Raw genomic sequence first — 22328 nt, forward strand, 5'->3', positions numbered from 1 at the left:
CACAAAATAACAATAATACGGTTCAATTTATGCGTTTCAAAATCGTGGTCGATAATATGTGTTGTAAGGCCGAATCAATAAGTAAAGATAGCGCCAAAATTTTACCAAATACTAGCAGCAACTTCTTCAATGAAATCAATTCAAACAGTATAATTAATATTTAATGTTAACCACAAATTTAATATTTGCAAGTAGGCGTGGAAAATTTCTACACCTTAAAGTATTGTGGTTGGTATTTCTAGCAAAACGAGTCACGTCAATTTAAATTTTAACAGAAATGGTTTATCATAACAAAGGTAAGCCTTAATATAATGTTTGAAGCGATGACAGGCTGTCAATCAATCTTGGTCGAATGTTTGGACAAAACAATCAAATTAGGCAAAATCAATATATACCAGCTGTAATATATACGTAAATAGGATACCAAATATAACGAAATTCTCTCGTTTTCCTTATTTTCTTAAAAGGTTTTGCTATGCAAACATTTTAATGAAATTGAGAATAAAATATCTGATGGGAATAAATCTATTTCAAATCGTAATTTTCAAGTGTATACGAGGTTGGGTCGGGGCTAGGTATCGCCGCCGGTACAAACGGGCCTTAAGCCTTAATAAGGTCAACGTCAGCCAAGCTATGAAAAGGGGCTCGTGAAAATTATCAGTTTCATGCTAAGAAACAAACTTTGGTCGCAATTTCAAGGTTTTTATTCGAATACGCTCAGTGAAGATAATCTGTCTGTAGAGTAGTTTTCCTTTTACAAAAGCGTTTTGTTAACCCCGGAAGAAATTTTCTTATCGTTTGTTTAATTGAGGAAAGCGGAAAACTTTTGAAGCGTTTTTTAACTTTCCATATTACATAAACATAATATGAACAATTTGAAACTGATGGTAAGTGTACTTCGAAGACAGTAAAGTTGATTGTCATAAATATAATACTATAAGTTCAATAATACGTGTGAATTTAATAATTTCTTACACACAATTCCATATCGTATCTACGTTAAAAAAAATAAACTATTATTATACAACCAAAGTGTGTTTTATGATAAAGAAAACCTTTTAAGTATGTGGGATATCAATAACGAATCATATTTTCCTTTTATCAGAAGTAGTTGTTTAAAGTTAAAAGTGAAACTTTGAAAGATACAAGAAATTTGGCATATTTCTATCGCAATTTTGATTCAGTAACAAGAACTTTATTATTCAATTAATTTTGGCATTAGTTGCGGGTAAATTATTTTAGGCAATGGTGATAGATGAGTCCCTAGAGTAGGTACTGAGCGATTCACGTCACGTTTAATGAAGATCTTTGCTTCAGACGTTATTTCAAATCATCTTCTTAAAAGTAATTTAAATTTCAAATAGAGTTTCAGTCGACGCTATCTCCTTATTTTATTTATAACAGGAAGAGATTTTTGTCAACAAATAAAGTTTTACCGAATTATTATTTTGCTTGAAATATATATTTCATGACCACCACGACCTCGATGCCAATCTCAAGTTATGGTGAAGGTCGCCTGATCGTCGATAAAACTAATAATGCTTTGAAACGGTTTTCAAATGAACCCCATTCAGCCAAAATCGTCTACGTGCGTGCGTTAAGGCCAAATCATGCCATATGCCACAATATTATTCGGACTTCTTTATTGCTTTGGAGAAAGTTCTCTCATAAGTAAACGGGAAAATGTGCTGTACACTTAGCACGAAAACCTTAACCTTGAATGTTGACTAAGCGAAGGCTCAAGCATAAAATGTCGTTAATAAAAATTATACTTAATTATTGATAGGGAATTTTATGATTGTTTCGGGCATCACGCAAAATTCATAATTATTTTGCGAATTGTAATGACTTGAAATATCGGTACTTACCGATCATTTTTAACCTATCGTGATGAATTACTTTAGTATTTCAATAGGCATATCTAAACGATAACTAGGTAACCTACCCTATATCTTTAGCCTTAGCGCTGAATTAAAAAATAATGTAACAACATAACATCTCATTACACCTGCATAGTATATAGTAATTTATACACCCACCCACTCCTCGATAGCTACGTAAAAATAATGTTCTTACCTTCATTTATTGAAGCTACATTTTAAACGCTGGAAGCTAGAAGGTAATGAAAAACTTTGTAATAAAACCACATTGAATTAATCGCCTGACCTTTCATGATACGCCCAATCCAAAATGAGGTCGTTCATCAATCTAATCAGACTCCATGACTAAGGTCAAATCCTTTTTTACGCCGGAAAGATAGTGAAAGATAGTCACGCACAAATTGGTGAAGTCTACAGACAGTTGCTGACACTGTATGAAGCTTTCGACTTTGATAGAATTCATTGGGAATGAGGAAGTTCACGACATATTTTATCAGTTTCAGAATGTTTTTGATGCGTATTCTAAAAGGCCGTGTCAAAAGTTGCTTCTTTCGCGGTAGAGTTTGCAGCGGCTTACGAGTTGACCCGCTTAGTGTATAGTTGGGAACGTTTGAATAGATAGGTATCAAAGGACGGAAGCGGCTTCGCGTGTTGCAGTGCTATGCCATAATGCATTTCGTTATACTAAGGTCGCCGCGAAAGGTCAAGTTACGTAAATAAATCAGATTGTTAACAGTAGTAAGCGAGCGGCTTGTAAATTGTAACCTTCGATAATTATACGAAAGTTCGCTAGGTTATCATCTGTAGTAATCAGCTGATAGGTCAGACGTAGGTCGATATATTGAAGTAATTAGCACGAATTATTGCCGAAACCACGTCACGTAATTTCATGTAATAAAGTTAAGTTAATAAACAAATGTCAATTATCACGTCATGATTTTAATAAAAGAATATGGGTCACATTTCATCATGTAATGAATGATAGTCATGACGCGATTTAGATAGCAGGTAAATGCAAAGCTCTAAAGCGGCTTCCGGCAGCATCAAATATTCCCGTTTTAAATTAACAACGCCGCTTGTATTAGGGATTGAATGTATTAGCTACCCTATTACTTGTGTCAATTATGTAACAAAGAGAAATTACAACAGGACGGTTTTGAGATTTGTTCACCGCTTCGCTTCTATATTACTAAATCGCTGGGTCACGTATGCGTAACATGTGCATACAACAAACAACTTTGATGCTAGTAATTTATCTCTGAATTCGTAACGTGCATGTTGAAACACAGGACTAAAGCGCTCGATTAATGAAATTAGCTGCACTATGCTCCGCTTGAATAGAGCTACAATACAATACGTACGTAGGTCTGAGTCTGCCTATTTTGCACTATTAATGGCGCAGTTTAAAGAGAATGGACCGTTATCGGTCAGTTGTTTGCACTTGTTATAAAAGGGAGTTTATTTTAGCAGTATTTTTACATGCAATCAAATAGAATTGAGTTCCTTATCTTTCCGTGCATGTAGTAAAAGCTGGCCAAGGAATTATGTTCTTTTTAACATCAAGGACCATATGGGCGATGGGTTTGAATATGTCACCCTATGGTAACCATATCCATCTCAGGACATCGTATAAAAAGAAATCAATGTGAAAGAGGCGTGAGTATGTACGATAAGCTGCAAAAGTCCAATCAGTTTCTTGCAAAGTAATAAATTAACTGGTTGCACTTAAGGCCTCCTGGTTACATGTCATTTCTGTAATAGACCGAAAACACCTACAAAAACATACATTTTATAACTATGACAACTAATGGTTCATAAGTTCTCCACTGTTTACAAATAATTCGCTGGGCTCAGTGACTGAAATTTTGCTCTTTGATTGTACCAACACACTTTTGCAATCATGTCAAGTTGTTGCACACATAAAGCAAGCGAATTTTAAATAGAAAACTATTTTCAAAATATGCATCATTAAATATTGCCGATGTTGAACTACAACAAAAACGTTGAAAAACGTTGGTTTTTCATGTCGCGTTTCAACGTCGTGCGCTCGTTAAGCGAAGTTCAACTAACCACAGTATAAATAAGTATTCTTATCATTTGCTCGATGTAAAATTCATTGAGCCTTTCGTCTGATAGAAAGACGGCCAATAAATGCAGTGAATTAACTGACTTGTTTGTACTTACACTAAAGGACAGGCAGAAATACACAAACGTAACCCTCACTCCTTGAATTGAAATAGAATTGATTACAGTCTCTCCAATTAAGGTTGATAGAAATCAGACAAGTTCAACCAATATTTTTATTATGGATTGCTATGTTGTGTATAAGTATACTCATCTAACCACTTGTATTTTCTGAATTAAGTGTTATAAATAAAACAGGATTACTCATCCAACAGTGTAGTCTTGGTTCAAAAATTGTTAACCCGACCTTATCAATATTATAACACAAAGATCATAGTGCAAAATACGTTTAAATACACAATATAATATCTGTTATATATAAAGCAGCTATACAATAAAATGTTAAAATTACTTTTACGACAAAATTAACATTCTCGTTTAATAAGCATACACAAATTGCTCAGCTTTGAACTTAAATGAAGTAAGATGATTTGGTTATTTCATAGCTTTGGTTACAACGTGTTATTATGAGGTTATACGTAGAGCTAACTTTAGAATAAGCTTCTGAATAAAATCATCTGCTCAGCCAAGGAAAGCGTATAATCCCCATATGAAGAGACTAGCTTAGCTAAATTTAATATAACGTTAGCTTTCAACGATTGATTAAATTGTGCCTGGAAGCATTATAATTTCATACTCAGTAAAGAAGAGGTAGTGCATTTTCATGACTATCCAATGTGTAATGGGTAACTAAGTCTTCGTATATGAACTTAATTGGCCTGCCTACTAACATGTGACGGTAGATAGCATGAACTAATCTCATGCATGCATTAATGAATAAATATACAGCGCAATTTACTGCTTCTGCATTGACAGATATAAGTATCTAAATCTAAAATAAGAAGTTTCAATTTATTTGTGCCACAGACTACTTAATAGTTACACTGAATGCTAAATTACAAATGTTTTCAACAAATATACATAAGAACCTCTAAATCTCTTACAACTGTAATAAATAATTTTATTTACTTATCTTCATAATAACACGTAAATTCGCGCAGGTAATACTTACTCGTAACTCTTAGTGAAGATACAATTCATTTTGTTGTACATTAACAGCAAATGTTTCCATCTGACGTCTGTATCATTCATATTTCATAAGTGTGGAGATGAAACATTATTTTAATCTTACTGCAATCACTAACATAGTAGCCAAAACAACGAAATGAGGTTGTAAGTTTTTACTTACCAGGAAATAAAATACTGGGGTAATATAAAAAACGATTTTAAAGTGTATAATATAACTTTCTCTTCGAATGTTGGCTGTTTAACATTCTGCTAATCTTAACTAGCCTAAACAGCTTTACTCTCTTAATTTACTCAACCGGAAACTTTCCTAAGTAAATCTGTCACGGAAACAGTGAAACACAAACAAGTAAACATGATAATCCTCAAACAAATACGTAGGTATGTACTTAAATAGCAATCGAACGACGGCATTCACCAAAATAAAGTTGTAACGTTTTCAGGATGCGTCATTTGACAATTTATTTAATCGTGACTGTAGCAATGATTTGCGAAAACAATGACACCATTTAGTTATTTCCTTGCATTTCTCGAAATCACGTGGGCTGCGATCGACGTTGCAGGGCGATGCTGTGAGTCACGTAGAGTGTTGCCAATTATTCATATCTCGCAGTATGTTTATCGCCTCCGTCTCCCGAGGAGTCATCGCCTCCCGGTCTTCTGACGCTTACAGCTATTTTTAACCGAAGCGCTTCTTGAATCAGCACAATTTATCTCAAAAACGACAACTACACCCATACATTTGTCGTACGTTGACATATACATGCACTTTGCCTCGACATATCCCTAAAGCAAATGATGATTGATGGCATGTCAAGCAAAGTCGAACAGACGTTACATGTATTATTTATAGAGAAAACAATGTTTTAGTTGTCAAAATTAATTAACCAAGTGCTTAATTTGCCAAGACAGATGTAACGAATGTTCACGTTCGGTTCGGCGTCGTGATGGCGAGGAGAGTGCGGAGATGCGCGCGCGCCGCCGCCCACGCGAAGCTCAGCTGAAACAAAGCGCGCTGTAGTTACAGACGCCGCTCAGTCACGCGCAAGCTTCCGTTAGGAAACAACACCCTCATTAAATATTCAAATTTTCCAAGTGCACATCTAAACAAGGATTTTATTTCGTGATTCATATCAAGGTATTTATTTATTCAAGTTTTCTCTTTCAAAGCTTCCTAATTTTACTTTTAAATTTTCCTTCTCAGTTAATGTGTATTTTGTATTATACCTACATCATTTCGTCCTTCCTTAAATGAATTGGTTCCCAAAATGTGATATTATCCCTAGCAGAGTTTTTGATACTTCAAATACTATGAATTTTGAAACAAACATAGCGTTGATATTTCTTTTCTTTTCCCGCAACGGTAAATAAAATATTTCACTTAAGGTTTAATCCCATTAATATAAATTACTTGGTAACAAGTTCCCCGAAATAAAAGAAACTGCGACAGGGCAAGGTGGCTTCTTGTGAATTAGGCCGCGACAGTGGCCAGGTATTCGCAAGTTTTTAATAGACTCGCATTCCTATTATTGTGTCGGTGGTCGCGGCATTGTTGCCGCATTCCTCTGGAGCTTGTACCATTGCCACCGCTATGAAATTATACTCCCGACCCCATTCTGTCGTTAAAGCGGCCGTGTGATGAAATCTCACTCACTTTTTCCTGGCGTAAGGGTCTCTTCTATTTCGCTGAATATCGAAACAGTACGATTACGAAGCATCGAGATCTTATACATCGTAAATATAAATGCGATACAAACATTTCTCTTGGCGTCATGCCAGGTCTGACTATCAATTTCTATCGAAACAGGAATTCTGATTATACTGGTGCACCATAATGAAGTATTTATTAGACAGCTGGCTTTATTTAACTGTAAACTATTTTTTTTTTGTTATGTAGGAAACACTAAAGAGTTTACAAAATTAGCTCAGTGTAGTCAGTGAATCTAATCTGGCGCAATAATTTCCGACTAACTTAGAACATCTGACACAATTTCATCAAACATTTTGTAATGGTAACTTTATAATATTTATAGACATAAACTCATCACATCACAATGTCTGAGAAAACTACTCAACTGGAGGCCGGACAACAGCTTGTCAAAAAGACCATGGACTCGCTGGTGGAACAGAGACAAACCACAGAGAAGGTCTCCATCCAAGCGAGGCAAGAGTTCCGCGAACAATACCAAGAGAGCTACGAAGAAGAATTCGAAGAGGAGACTTTTATTGATGAGCACGGAAATGAAACCACGAAGAGGGTCGAGTCGAGCAGTGAGAGCAAAGAGCACTCCAAGAGCGCAGACGTCAGGGTGAAGGCATCAGGACTGAACGCAGAGCAGATGAAGGCATTGACCGACTGCGCCAGTCAGGCGGGGCAACTAGCACTTGACTCCAAGGCAGCCAACTAAACCATGTAATTAGACCACATTACGTTATGACGCCTACTAACGTATAACAAAAGGATATTACTTTTAATGCAGATAAATAAGTTCTGTTGATTTGCACTATGTTCTCAATGCAGCCAAACCATACATATACGTGGTACAGCCTTGCTTCGTTGTTAATGCTATTTAAAACATAATTATGTGGAAAGCCAACACAGAAACAAACGAGGTTAACATATCACTACGCAAGGATTAATTCTTAACTTATTCTTTACATATTTGTTGTTCGAGCAACTCATATTACCAACCTAACGTCCTTTTACTTATATTTTCTCCCTCTAACCAACCTCTCCTGAGATATAAAACAACTTAATCAGATAAAACAACAATATCTTTATCGCTAACGTCCCCCTGTTTGTTTCAGGTGCCCTTAAAAGCGCGTGTGGTGGTTTCAAAGAGTGATAAAGACTGTGCCCAGTGTTCCTTATGTTAAATTATCTATAATTAATTACTTATAAGTAATATATTACAAAAAATGCAATAAATCAATTGAAAAAAGTAAAATGGTGTATTGAATAGTGCCGTGTATAAATGTGTTAATAGAGGTGATAATATAAAGAGAGGGTTTTTTAAAATGGAGGAGGAGGAAGAAGATAGAAAGGAGCGACCGCGTCCGAACCTTGCGGCGTTCAGTTCTCTGAACGCGCGGGCGGTGCAGTCGTTAGAGGAGGGCACCGTCCGTCAGCAAGCCTCCTCCGAGTCGGCCGATGTGAACACCTGTTCTAGCATTTCAACGACTCAGTACAGTGACAGAAGTTTCGTATCTAAAACTAGTACATTCTCAAGAAGCGGCACCTCGAGCTCGAGTCAAGAGGAATGCGAGGTTGCTCAGACAACTGTCACGAGTGGCCAGTACTTAGCAGCGGCTCGAGTCGAGACCGCGCGCTCCATGGAAAGTCTCCGTCCAAGTAAAGATTCGCCTTCGCCGGGGCGGCCCGCTAGCTCCTGCATGTCTGTGCGCACCCACCGCAGCTCGTTCTTGACCGCGAGCGAGCGAGATGTGCGGGATGTTAGGGGCGCCGGCCTGGCAAGGCGGGCGTTGTCCGGGGAAGATATGGGCAACGCTGAGAAGAGACGAGGGTTGTTTGCGACGGAGCGTCGTGCTCTGCAACAGCTGAGCCTGCCGCCGCCGGAGCGTCGGCTGACGATCCTCAGTCCACACAGTCCCATGGCTGTGACCGAGCTGCAGTGGCCCTCCCCGCCCGGCATACGTGGCAGGAGAAAGAAAGGCATGGTGCTACCCAAACTTATATTGCCTCGCAGCGACTCGGACGGCTCAGAAGTATTTTTTGAAAGGTGCTTATCTTTGTTTATAATTTAATAAGGCTTATAATATACTCATTACAGGTGAAACTTCGAACTTAAGCCTTTATTTCAGGGTTCGAGACCCAATCAGGTTTAAATAGTGTTAAATAAAATAATTGCGTCAGTAGATTACTGCAGTAATACAGTATCTAATTAGCATAGTTCTATGAAGCTAAAAAGCTCTGACGAGAACTTGTTTAAATAATGAAATAACTGAAACGCCGAGTCGTTTAATAATGTCTGTTTGAAATGAAGAAAACTAGTTTTATTTCGTTAAAAGCTTAATAACTGGATTTCTGCGAATTACGTTTTATCTGTAGGAGATGCAAGATGCCAAGAAAAATAAACGATAGCTGTGCTTGCGTCAATCGCAAAAGTAAAACTTTTACAACTGTGTTGTTTATATGTTTTCTTTGAGCATAATGTCTTCATTGTGTTAAAACTCGTTTGCAGTTGATTGCGAGTGTGAATGTACCCTTTACTATAATTTGAAAAATTTACATATCAAAGCGTTAAATAGATTAACCATATAACAAGCACAATTTAATAGTGGACCTTTGGTAATAGAAAATTCTAGAATAAATCGAGCACAGTGGGGCTGTTCCCACATTCCAGTACATATCACGCAGACGAGGAGAGACTTGGACACCGGCCAGATCAACAGAGTTCTCTTTAACAATGATTAATTAACGAACTTTGACCGAAATAGTTACCTTTGTTCTTTCTTCATCTTACGAGAATACAATTTATCTACCTATTGGACTTTAAAATTAGAATTCCTTTACATCTTCCAAAGTAATTTAAGTCGTTGCCGTATTTACTCTTTTATTAGTACGTTGGCTAAATAAAACTTATCCATGTTATAAATCCCTACGTAATGAAGTTTAATGTAGAAGGTAAAGGTACCCACCTGAGGTCGAAGAACAAATAACAGGTCAAATCGAGATAATCTGTACACTTTAATCCAAGTTCTCCGAGGGGATTAATGTAAAAAAATATTTTGTTGCCCATCGGATGAAATATTTTAATGAATAATAGTAAAAATGTGGATTTAAAGATAGCTATGTATTAATTTTGCAATTATCTTCTTCCTAGTTTTTATTTCCGACCCTCTTATTTTATTGATACGTCTAGTTTTTCACAGAAGCGACTGCCATCTGACCCTTCAACCTGAAAGGAAAACTATCCCATTTACAAATTAGGTCACATGCCTCTGAACATATTTTCGGGCATAAAGGTTACTTCGCGATGTTTTCCTTCCTTTAACCCAAAAACATAAAGAAAGATTCAATTATTTGAAGGCCGATCCAGAATTTGAACGCGTTGTAAGTTGCAATTGATGTCAACAAATAAAGGTATAAATACACAGTCATGCCTTGTAAAATCCTGCAATACGAATGTAATTTGTAAGAGTTTAAGCACATATGTTTTTTTTTGTCTTGGATAAGGTTTTTGATGGGTTTGCTCGTGACTCACACACGTGAATGGAATCAGACAAGTACTTCAGCTTTTTTAACACAAATTCCACTACTTACCTTCAAGGTTTTCTGATATTCATAATCGTACCAACTTAGGAAGATGCAATGGTTACCTCACATACATGTATGTTCACTACTTCTAGTTGTTTCTATGCTATACACGTAGAGTAACGCTGGTCTCTTTATCGGTATGAGCAGAGCCCAAAATCATCAAACAAATAATCCACAGCAGGGGGCTTAAAATGGCCACATCGTAGCTATTCATCTAAGTAAGCAATATTGCTATTTGACATTTGCGTATATAAAAGTAAGTGCGCAATGCAAACAATGTCAAATAGCAATATTACTTTCTTAGATGAATTGCTTCGATGTGGCCATTTTAACCCCCCAGATTTCATGAAACGCATTGGTATAGGTTTAGTTGTTTTGTCGAATAAAACAAATAGCCTATTGCTTGCTATTTATTGCATGACATATTATAATATTTGCATTCTGCGTTATAAAATTTTATCTCATCGTTTATTTTCAAATCAACTAGGTACTTACCAAATTACAACGCATTGTTACAACATTTTTTAATAAAAATAACGACATGTTAATGTGTAATAAAGTTGATAGGAAGCGTATCAGTGATGCACGATATTTTATCATTATGAGTAGAATTTATCAATTTCGGAGTTACCACAGTGGGACTTCCTGATAATGGTATTGGTGATCCTAAATTGAAGAGATAATGTTTATCATTTTATCATATACGAGTACTACACGTGTGATGTGTGTGTTGTTTCTGAAGGGCTACTTGCTGAAGTTGTTTAGGCCTAATTACTGAAAATAGAATAGAATAATATACGTATTATCTACTACCAAAATTAACAAAAAATAAGCCAACATTTTTCTTTATCGGAGATACGTAGGTACTCACTATTAATAACAACACTGGGGAAAAAAATCGACTCAATATTTGTTACCGAACATTTGAAAATACTCTGCTTTATAAATATTACTTATTAACTTTGTCATATTGTATTCTTTCATTATGTGGGTCTTGATATCTTTCTCTTTAAAAATATATTATGTACCTTTACCTTATACTTTTTTTTTGTGAACTGGCTTAAACCTTGAGTGCAATTTTTATTTATAGCCACCAGAGACCGGAAGGTAACACATGGACTTAGATGTTACTGAATAGTGGCCAAAGTATGATATGCGATATCGAGGCAGACCACCAGCCCGGTGGTCTGCATTGAGAGGTACGCCGGAAAGCAGTGGATGAGACTTGCACAGAACCGGAAAGGATAGCGTAAACGAAAGGAGGCCTATACCCGGCAGTGGGTGGATACAAGCTGAGTAGATAAATAAATACAAAGATAAGTAATCTTAAAAATAAAAGATATCATCTAGAGCCAAGTTTACTTCGTTAACACTTACGTTCTCAGATTACTCTCTCTTAGTTTTTAAAAGCCGTATCTTGGCTGTTGCAGCTGGCTACTCGCCAATTGTGGCTGTAATCATTTCGGAAGGGACTTAAGGCTGGTGCAGGAGTAGGGCACTGCCTCCTGAAACTTATACTCGTCTCAGTTGAGCTATTCAAACATAATGCTTACTTCGCTGATCGATCGGTCCGCTAAACTAAAGCGTAACGCTACAACGCCGAAAGGGATTAGATATATTAATTTGGTTTTCATGCAGTTGAAACTGGTTTGGCACTTAGTACAAAATCCCGTAATCCAAGTTTATTTTAGGTTGATTCCTGGTAGTGATGGCCTAAAAGAAATGACTGTAGAGCAACAAAGCCGTATTTAGACGCACTGCATTCACGTGTTATATAAATTTTATCATCATCACTAATTTAAAAGCCACGCTGTTGTCGGCGTAGCATTCTCCATTCTTGTCTATCAAAAGCCAATCTGTTTCCTTGTAGCTTTACTTCTATGACGATAAATTTTATATGTTTCTGTTATTGTGCAATAAAGTAGGTAGGTACATAAAGTAGCGTCCATAGTCCTATCAAGATGGGTAGAGACAAGTCGTTAATGTAGGTAACCTGCTACCACTCTTGATATTCTACCCAAGTTGAATATTTTTACAAAGTCCCAATGAAAATTACCTTGTTTCGAGTAGGTATATTGGAGTACCTAATAATTAATTAACATTAAACAACTTTCAAGTAACAGGTAGAAACAATTTTCACTTTTATCAACTTGAAACCGTACGAGATGGTGCTTATTTTGGCGTATTTTGTAAATGTAAGTACGGTACGTACATTTGATACCAGGTATTTTGCAATTTTAGCGGTTCCTGTTTCACAAAGACAGACTTCTTGTTCATTGCTTGTTTGCTTTTAGCTATCTGAAGTCACATACAAAGAACGAATTCCAATATCATTTGAGTATCTCGGTATTACTCCGTACAGAAAAGATCAACCTTACCTACCACTTTAGTGTAACCTCGAAAACAATAACAAACTAAGTACGATTCTATCTGAAAGAAAAATGTTAATGTTTTAGCAATTTAGTAAACAATAGGTAGGTACTCTATATCGGAATTGAATACCAAACCTAGTAACTTTTTCAAAGCATCAACTTCACTTTCATACCCTAATGTACATTTATTCTCTTTTCAAATGTTATTTTTTAAGATATTGATTATTGAGATACACAATTTAAAATCCTTTGATTTTTATTGACTACATTATGTTCTTTTTCTTTTTTTTAAATTCTGTTATATTTTTTAAAAAGTTTTAGATCTTGCGCTTGGAAACAAAACAATTGATTTCTATCCACCTACTCTTTGAAAGTTCATCACCCTCGCGTAAAGCAGTCTTCTTTTAGCGTCACGTGCGTCATCCATTACTTTACATGATCTGTTAAACTTGTTCATTTCTCATTATTACAGTGATCGGTCTCTACCCGAGATAATAATGAACAACATTCGTCAGCCTAGTAACAGCGATGTCTAACATTTTCTAGCAAACTCTTATTATCTTGGCACCGACTATACCTACAGTGAACAGAATCTTTCAGCACTCGTGGACTCGTGGTGCAATAGTTTTATCTCATATGAAAATAATTTGAAAATAATAAAAATCCTGCTTTCTCTTTCTCTCTAGTCTCACCAATAGGTTAATTAAAGCACATAATAACGGGTTCTTACCGCGTTTAAATGGGGATATGAGACTCCCGACATCAATAGGTTTTCTTTTCCTTTATAAAACAAAACAACTATAGGAAAGCCCTATATAATAAGCTGGTTCATCAAGCCAATTCTTCTCTTAGTATCATATCAGAATTTTGGTCTAAAATAAACACATTAAGTACAACAAACACCCTCACAACCCTTCAATCGGCAGTTTATGAGTTATTAGCTATGTAAGCAGAATCCTTAAGTTTTCCGAATAGCTCCGACTACCATTTGACTTGAATGATACATTATTTTTTTATTGTTTCTAGTTGACCGGCTTTTTTTGGCTTATTGTAGATTTGCCGCAGATGGCATTAACTACTTGGCCGGACACATGGGGAGCGCTGAAGGCTCTCACCCGGTACAACGTTTAAGACAACAGGCCTGAGAGTGCCCATTTGGGCGCGAACCTCGGCTCAGGGCGTCGTCTTAGAGGAAAAAATATTTGAAAGAATTAATCGACCCTAGGGTGTCGATAGCTGTAAGCGCTGATTGAGGCAAATCGTCGACCACGCCGGCGGGGTCGGTATCGGGGTCCTGAAGTGTTTGGTGTCGCGAGCTGATTGGCCGCCTCTATGGCTAGAGTAATCGGGTCGTCGGGATCGTATAGTTGACCGGCTTAACGAAAATATGTACTTTTCATCACAGTACACCCTTCAAAACGTTGGATAATAATCGCATCACTGAATCTTATTTGATTCGACCTCTACAATAAAGGGCGCGATACGCCGCTCTCCCTTGCGAATATCATGTTAAAATCTCCAGTAAGTTTAACAGTGCTGATTACCTTAAGGTTTGTTTTTGGACCTTCGGGGATCCTTTCTATTTATTACGATGCTCTTTACTTTGGAAATAAATTTTAAAAGGTTTTACACATACTTACCTACAGTTACATTAGTCTATTTATTTTAGTAGAATATGTATTTTTTTTTGCAAATATGATGTTTTAAAGAAGATGAGCTTCTCAATAAATGTTTCTTGTTTCTTGTTTGATGATGAGCGAATATTAGTCTTGCTAATATAAGATGGTTTGTTAGATCACCCAGGGAGACGGGAATCCCCAAACAAGACGAAATATTTGCGTTTTAAAAACAGTACCCTGGTATTTAATTTCGTTAAATTACGCAACCCTGTTTGACAAAAATGAAGAATGACGGACAATGAAGTTGCTACCTTAAGGAAATCTGTATTAAAAACATTTCCTTCGTCACAAAAAATAAGGAGTTTATTTTCACTTCTTGCATGAATGCCATTCGCTCCCAGCCGGATATTTCCATATCCCTGTGTTATGTTAATTCATCCGTTTGTCGACTTTGTCACCTCTCCAGTTCAATTTATGTTACCATATCGATGGCTGTCGTAGACTTTGATTAGATGTTGTGTACGGATGCATCTACAGCACACTTTTGATACACTTCATACAGAACACCTTGTTGTACACAGACACTACACACTGACGTCATCGTACACGGGCATCTGTGTGTAACGTCTGATGCCCATACGATTGAAGACTAAAGTAAGATCAAGGGGGGTGAGGTAAACCTAACTCAGCCGCTGAAGGGGAGCGGAGAGTTGCCGTTCTATACGTATTATTTATTATTCCTTATTATATGTTTAAACATATCACGAAAAGTAATGTTACATATCAAGATATGAGCTACTTATTCTGCGCCACGACGTATTACATTCCAACTTTCCCGCATAACTACTAGATACCTACAAGGAAAATTACACAAAAGTTTAATAGTAGGTATGGTCTATTCAAGTGAATATTATGTTATTTCGAAGATTTATTCTCATATCAAGATATTGTATGTTGTTTTCATGTGCGATTTTATGAATGTACATAAATATTATACAGCTTAATAAATCCTCGAATTTCATCATAATGACGTCATAATCAAAGTTAATTTAGTTTTCTGTCGATTGATTTGATCGCCTTACCGATGTTATCTACTTAAAGTTTTGATGTACTTATCAAACTTAGTAATTCAATACAAAAATGAAAAACTTCATGAAATCATAAACTTGATAATGAAAACGTTGTAATTTATTTGAGATGAATTTTATTTTGTAAGACTTCAAAGCTTTTAGTTAATGTTGTGTTTTTCATTAGTGAAATTGAAGCTGAGATCACTTTAGAGTGCCCGAACGGGACGATCCGTTTTAAAGTGGCGTGGCGTTTTAGGCGTGTGGACTGAAATGACAGTTATATAATACATAGAAATGTGAACCTGTGGTAATTCTGTATTCCATTGAGTACGGTGGCGAGAGATGTGGCTTGTATGATAGACTGTGTGCGGCCTAACTACTGTGTGTACTCAGGTGCTACTCTAGTAAACAGCCAGCAATACACTGGACATGAATGTGGTGATGTCGTAATCTCACAACTATGCGCTATTGTGTCTGCACTCACATTAATTACGGGTGGGTTGATAGGAACAACAGGCTTGGTGTTTCGGTATGAAATCTAGATAAGGTAGTCTATCAGCTCCGTTCATGTATTTGTAATCAGTGAGGTGAGGAGCAAGTGACGCTTCAACTCCAGGTAACCCGGTCACTGAAAACGATTCTATATTATACATCTATGTACGATTGAATAGATGCTATTATATATGCTTCAACGATAATATTAAATCAAACAGACCTGCCGCTCATACGGCTCTTCAAACCAGGTAGGACTCATACATAACATAAACTGCCTATATACGTATATATGCTCCATTCAGGCCACTCCTCAATCAACCGGAGGGGGTATGGAGCATACTTCACCACGCTGCTCCACTGCGAGTTGGTGGAGGTGTTTTTACGGCTAATAGCCGGGACCAACGGCTTAACGTGCCCTCCGAAGCACGAGCCGGTAGCCGTCCGGTAGGACTCATATCGATGAAAATCTAAATGTTAATGTTGACGACAGGTCGACATGGCAATCGGGGCATGAGGTGAGCCGCGGAGGCGGGGTCGCCCCGCAAACCCGCACAGTCCCCGCGGCGTCTTAGTCTTAGTGTCGCACGAGTCCGTATCGACCGCGTTTATCGATTATAATCTCGCTCACATAATTTATTACTATTGTGTTTTAAAAATGGCTACGGTTGCATCTTCGTCGCGTGTTCAAGCAAAAAAACCAATAATTCACTCTCAAGCTCGAGAACTAGCTAGAAAAGTGTTAGAAAATTGTGACATTGAACGGAAAAATAATTGTTACAAATTTTCTGTCAATCGGACATTAGACAGGGCTGTGTTTTATACCGGTCTATCGAAAAGAACTATGTCTAGGATAAAATAAGAATAAAAATCAGTGGGAGCAGAGGAAAAGTTGAAATCACCCAAAAAACGGATGATGATTCAGATGAATAAATATTAACTTAAATGAAAACGTGGTATTATTTTATTCACATTTTGTTACATACATAATAAAAATATATCGATATTGAAAACGTCACGTCACTAGAGAATTGCCATGTCGACCTGTCGTCTACAGTAGGTCTGTCGTTTTCATACACAAAGACGAGAAGAGGCGACCCTGTTGCCATTAATCGGGCACAAATCCTGGAAACCACATGATATGTATTTCTCACTCGGTCTGCTACTAAGTATACTGAGTAGACTTACTCATAAAATGTTGCTTCATATTAATACTCGACCTTTTCAGACTTTATTAAGGTGGCAATGACACAGTACATAAAAAAAGTAAAATCAGAATGCAATTAAAATTTGTGCTTGTCCTTTGGTAGATTGCGGCATTTTATGAAACATTTTAATGACGAAGAGCAGTTTTGGAATAATTCGTGGAAAATAATGAACTCCTTAAAAAAACATGTTGCAGATAAATATTAATTTAGAGGGTCGTTTTCATCAAAGACTTTCTGTAAATAATTACATCATTCACTTAAGATTACACTCCGTAAAGATTTTTTTATATATTTTCGTAAGTATACAAAAAAAGACATGTAGATTGATTATCATATTAAAGTTATAGTTTAATGACGAGAATTTAGTTGTATTACGAGACATTTAAATGAAAGAATTATATTAAAAAAAAACAATAATTACCATGATTATCAGAAAATCAATGTTGTATTTGCAATGTAACATTAATAAAGGAAATAGATAATTAGAACCATTACAATTTGTATATATAATTTTATATCTTTCACTAATACAGTTGTCTCGACCATTATAGACGGCGATACGACTCACCACCTATCATGTTGCTCTAACAGAAAGCTCGGTGAGGTGTGGGTATTTAGTTCATCTTGCGATGGATGTATCTCTGACTACCCCAATTATAACATAAGCTTGCGCTTATGTTATGTTTACAACTTCTATAGATAAAGTTATGCGAGGACGTCTGACAAATCCAACAGGGACTGAGGTTATCAGGTCATACGGAATACTAATCATACGAAGTTCCGTTGCAATATGCCTCATAGGTAGGTACCAGACTTTACCTTCCATGACCCTTTCTATTACTCTGGTGACCTTTGTTTTTCTGGATTTATGTTTATATTTAAGAAAAACAGCTAATGTAAGTGCAATTACAAAAGGTTTTTGAAGTTTAGAAACTTCAAGTGAATTATCATTTGCTGATCGCTAAAACGACTTTATCACGTATCGAATATAATCTTATATTATACGTAATTATACAGAAGGCACTTAACTGTTATTGTCTACCATTTGTATAATAGAGAATTGAGTTTCATTTGTAGCAGTTTGGGGTCATCTTTACGAGGCCAATCTATCAGTTTGGCAGTACAAAGGTGACCTTTCGTAGTTGCGATTAAATTCGCTGTAACATGAAATGCCCGGTTCCGCAAAATAGTTCAAGTTAAATCACTGCGAAAGCCGTACACCGCAGCACCGGCAAAGCTAGAATGGTTACTGTAAATGCTTTCCATATTGATTCTGATTGTTTTACCTGGAAAATGTCTCTTAAAAACAATATTCCATGAAGTTTGGAAGCTAATGAATGTCAGAACACTCTACATTGGGGTTTAAAGACTAGAGACAGCTGCACTCCTCAGTTGCCCGAGCGCGACGCGTTATAACAAAATTTGCAGTCCACTGCACTACTATAAATAACTCAGTTCAAAGTCTATAAACATTAAATTTTAACGACATATCAGCTTTGCTAATTATACATTTGTCTAGAACGATATTGGCTTCAATGACAGGTTTTGATTGGGTTTATCTGTGATCCTGTTAATGAACAGTAATAATATATTATACTTAATTGCCATTTCATAATAAAGTTCAAATCCTTTTTGCCCTGATTTTTAGTATAATTCATCGCTAAACATATTACATTGATTAGGCACTTTAGCCGTTGGTTCAGGTAACTTACTTTCCGATGTAAGTTAGTAGTCGTTACATGAGTCATGTCAGGAGCCTATGGCGGCTCAGTAATTACCCTGACACCAGGGTTGATAGGGTTGGTAATCCACCTCACAATCCGCACGATAGAAGAAGATTGATTATCGGTCGCAGGATCAAATCTGTTGTAGTATTTACATACCTATTTAAGATTACAAATAACCTTTTTCATTCCATTTCGGAATTCATGTTTCTGACCAGAATATCTGTTTTACTCAACAAAGCTCTACGCAATTCTGTGTAAATAAATATTTTCATTTCACTTGTCAGATTAAAATATTGGAACCGTTACAGTATTTTCGCCAGTATAATGGGTGCATTCAATAGAGCTGTTTGTGTACATTTAATCTGGTATAAATATGCCTACAGTGCTGAACTATGTTAGCAGTACAAAGAGGGCTAAACATATTTTTACGGATTAGTATTTTTCCAAGCAAATGCTTTCAGGGCAAGAAAGAATAATATTATTAAATTACTTTGTTCAGTTATCTGACCATATTAAGTGTCATCATCCTCTTGCCTGAATCCATCCTAATGCGGTCGGCACAACATGTATTCTTCTTCCATTGATCTCTGTCAGTCGTACATTTCAGTACTCACGCGTATCTTTCTGCACATAATCCATCCACGCTTTCTTCGGTCACTCCTATCTCTATTTCCACCCAAATTTATGCTCATCACTTCCCTCGTAATAGACTTTCATCCGTCCTCATCACATGTCCTTACCACGCTAACCTGTTGTTTCTTTTTCTCAGTAACCGATGCTACTTTCAGACTTCCTCTTCTATATCTATCTGCTACTTGTACTCTTCTTTCACCCATCTCTTTGGTTACTCAACAGTCGAAACTATACAGCACGACAAATCTTACTTGTATTAAAAATAAATTATCTAAAATGAAAAAAATAAATAAACTGGGAATCATCGTCTCTATTCCTCGCGTGAGTCGTAATGTAACTCTATTAGTTTCTCTTCTTAATAATGTTCACGACGGAAATTCGAGGAAAATTGAGATTAAAGGCAAACTGTAAAACAAGGTCTGTAATCTGGTCGGATAAGAAATTTTACAGTATGTAAGAATATACGACCATGAAAGTATGTAGTACAATATGTTCTATGCCGAAACGAGTTTGAAACTTGTAGGTAACTGAACTTTGGACTGGGGCGTTGCGGTGTGCGGTACGATCTTCTCAGAAGGTGCAGCGTTCCGATTTTTCTTCGAAAATAATTTATCCTTGGAAATAAGACTCGTAGAAAGACGGTATGTTAACCCAGAGAATTAAATTAGAGTTTTCTTAAGTATCAACTGGTTTGTGTCGTGCTCTATTCGGTCAAGCAATTCCACTTTATTGCCGATATAATTATTGAATCATCTTACTACTTCGATCAAAAAATATAGTCATTAAGCGTCTGAAATAGACTTATAAGCTGTATGATGATGATGATACTAATGAAGTAGTATTGGATAGTTTGTTTAAGGCTGACGTGTTTTATCCAAAAACTAAAACGTGATGCAATTTCTTTGAAAATAAGAAATATATTATTATACCTGGTCATGTCGGAAAAACTGAGACGTTTAAAAAGCAATATAAAAACATTTACCTTCAGGCGGAATACCAAAGGAACACCGGCTTACCATCTCCCTTGAAGGCCGGAGCAAACCTTGTGAATATTTAACCACCATGCCACCCTCTCGCCGCTGAGGGAAGCTTGACGTGGCCATTGATGTACTTACCGTTGGGAATTTCGCCATTACCGAAAACTCAAGCAACGGGACTTATTTATTGTCTCCTGAATTAAATATGCTGTAACTTTAACATTTCTAAGGAATTCCTTGCTATTCGTCAATAACCTTCACCCTCGAGCCCAAAGACAAGTGACAATAGAACGTGACCGCTTCGACTGATATTACTGATAGGAACGCAGATTGCGCGTTTTACCAAATACGGAACATTCTGGAAAGTGTTCCCGAGGGAGGAACATTCTCGGGCACGTTTATACTCGCACTTCACGTAGCATTCGGCCGCAGGGAAACTCTCCCAACCTGCTTTTGACTTTTCCAACTTTGGCACCACGCCAGTTATTTACGTTTACATTTTCGCCAGGATTTTGTGCTAGTTCGAGAAAAGTTATACAAGTAGGCGAAAAAAAAAACACGTGCTGTTATGAGTTTAAGATTACTTTTATTCAAATACAATAAGCTACCTATTTATTGACACCGTAAGAGTAGGTAAAGATCTATTTGCGTGAAAATAACAAAAAGCGCATAAGAAATATCAAACTGCCAGATATACTGACATTATCTGCTTCGTCCTCTAAAATGTCACATTGGGAGGGAATTTGTGGCCTTCGTCGGTTTCGAATTCAAAAGACAGCTATGGCACCATTTATCACTGTGAACAATGCTTCGACCCTGTGGTGTTTTCAGTACTAGCCGTGTACTTATTATACCCATACTAGATGGACCTCTGCGGTTTCAAAAGGTCCAACCTATTTGAAATACAACTGGGGACAGTGAGATATGCCACATGAAAACTGTCATACTTTACCACGCTCACAACTAGGTATATGTACTGTTTAGTGTTTCTATTTGTTACCAGGTCTCTATCGACTGTTAATATCCTTCGAGATTTAACTAGCTGTCGTGGTAACGGCATATTGCAATCAGCGTATACATAGTATCTACATAGATCTATTACCTGTCTGTATACTCAAGGCTCGCCGTCCGGATTTGGCGTAGCGGCATAGAATAGACGTACTTGTAGAACGGTAACTCTCCTCTCCGCACCAATTTATATCGGGTGCGACCACACTCTTTCTGGGTCTTACTTCAGTCTTAAATGGCCGTAAACTGGCTAAAGAGTAAGGAACGCGCGAACTGTCTGTGTCTCTGATACTTACGTGTTAGGTGGCGCACGGTAAGAATAAGAATTTTGTATGAAGTGTCCGGTCTACGCGTCCGGGTTATGATAGCGGGGTCCACATGGGTTTCGCTACCTCGCGCGATTCTATACCTACAACTATAAAGCAAGATTGAAGTAATGGAGTAGAAAAATGCCTATTATGACATACACTATATACATACATACATAAGCTCACGACTATATCGCAAATGGGGTAGGCACAAGTACTTTAATCGAAAGATGAACTAAGTACCACACACCTCACCGAGGTTTCTGGTACACTTACACTACTTGTTCGCCTATTAAAGTACATAACCACAGGAGAACATAGTATATCGAACTGACAATACGTCACACAGGTTGCTCCTTTAACCCCTATCGTGTAATGTTTCACTCGTGATTGACGCATTTTGTCGTTGATGGGCAGGTAATCCAACACTACACAAGCACTAAATAAGGAATAGTACTACGTATTGATCGGCAACTCTCCGCTCCCCACCAGCGGCTGAGCTAGGTTCACCTCACCCCCACAGTCTTACACACGGTCGGTTTTAGT

The 22328-nt window shown here is 37.0% G+C and overlaps 2 protein-coding genes across 9 annotated transcripts in view; both read left to right on the forward strand.

Annotated features, from left to right (window-relative positions):
- Window positions 1–22328, forward strand: part of LOC126366726 (cAMP-specific 3',5'-cyclic phosphodiesterase) — a 480018-nt gene that overhangs the window by 317236 nt on the left and 140454 nt on the right. For 3 of the 8 annotated variants that reach the window (XM_050009945.1, XM_050009946.1, XM_050009947.1), the window contains exon 1: window positions 8109–8830. The exons of the other annotated variants lie outside the window; for them this stretch is intronic. In XM_050009945.1, coding sequence (XP_049865902.1) covers window positions 8109–8830 — 722 coding nt within the window. Of the gene's footprint in view, window positions 1–8108; window positions 8831–22328 lie in introns of those variants that run through there. 8 annotated transcript variants of the gene reach the window in all.
- LOC126366796 (uncharacterized) lies at window positions 6072–8038 on the forward strand. The gene is made up of 3 exons (XM_050010048.1): window positions 6072–6228; window positions 7124–7503; window positions 7899–8038. Exon 2 carries the CDS (start codon window positions 7145–7147, stop codon window positions 7496–7498), a length of 354 nt encoding a protein of 117 aa, XP_049866005.1. The 5' UTR covers window positions 6072–6228; window positions 7124–7144; the 3' UTR covers window positions 7499–7503; window positions 7899–8038.

This window comes from Pectinophora gossypiella, chromosome 5 (genome assembly GCF_024362695.1).
Source record: "Pectinophora gossypiella chromosome 5, ilPecGoss1.1, whole genome shotgun sequence".
NCBI classification, from domain to species: Eukaryota; Metazoa; Arthropoda; class Insecta; order Lepidoptera; family Gelechiidae; genus Pectinophora; species Pectinophora gossypiella.

What these genes read in the sequence shown, in the direction of transcription:
- LOC126366796 (XM_050010048.1), top strand. Translation starts at nt 7,145, where the DNA reads ATGTCTGAGAAAACTACTCAACTGGAGGCCGGACAACAGCTTGTCAAA.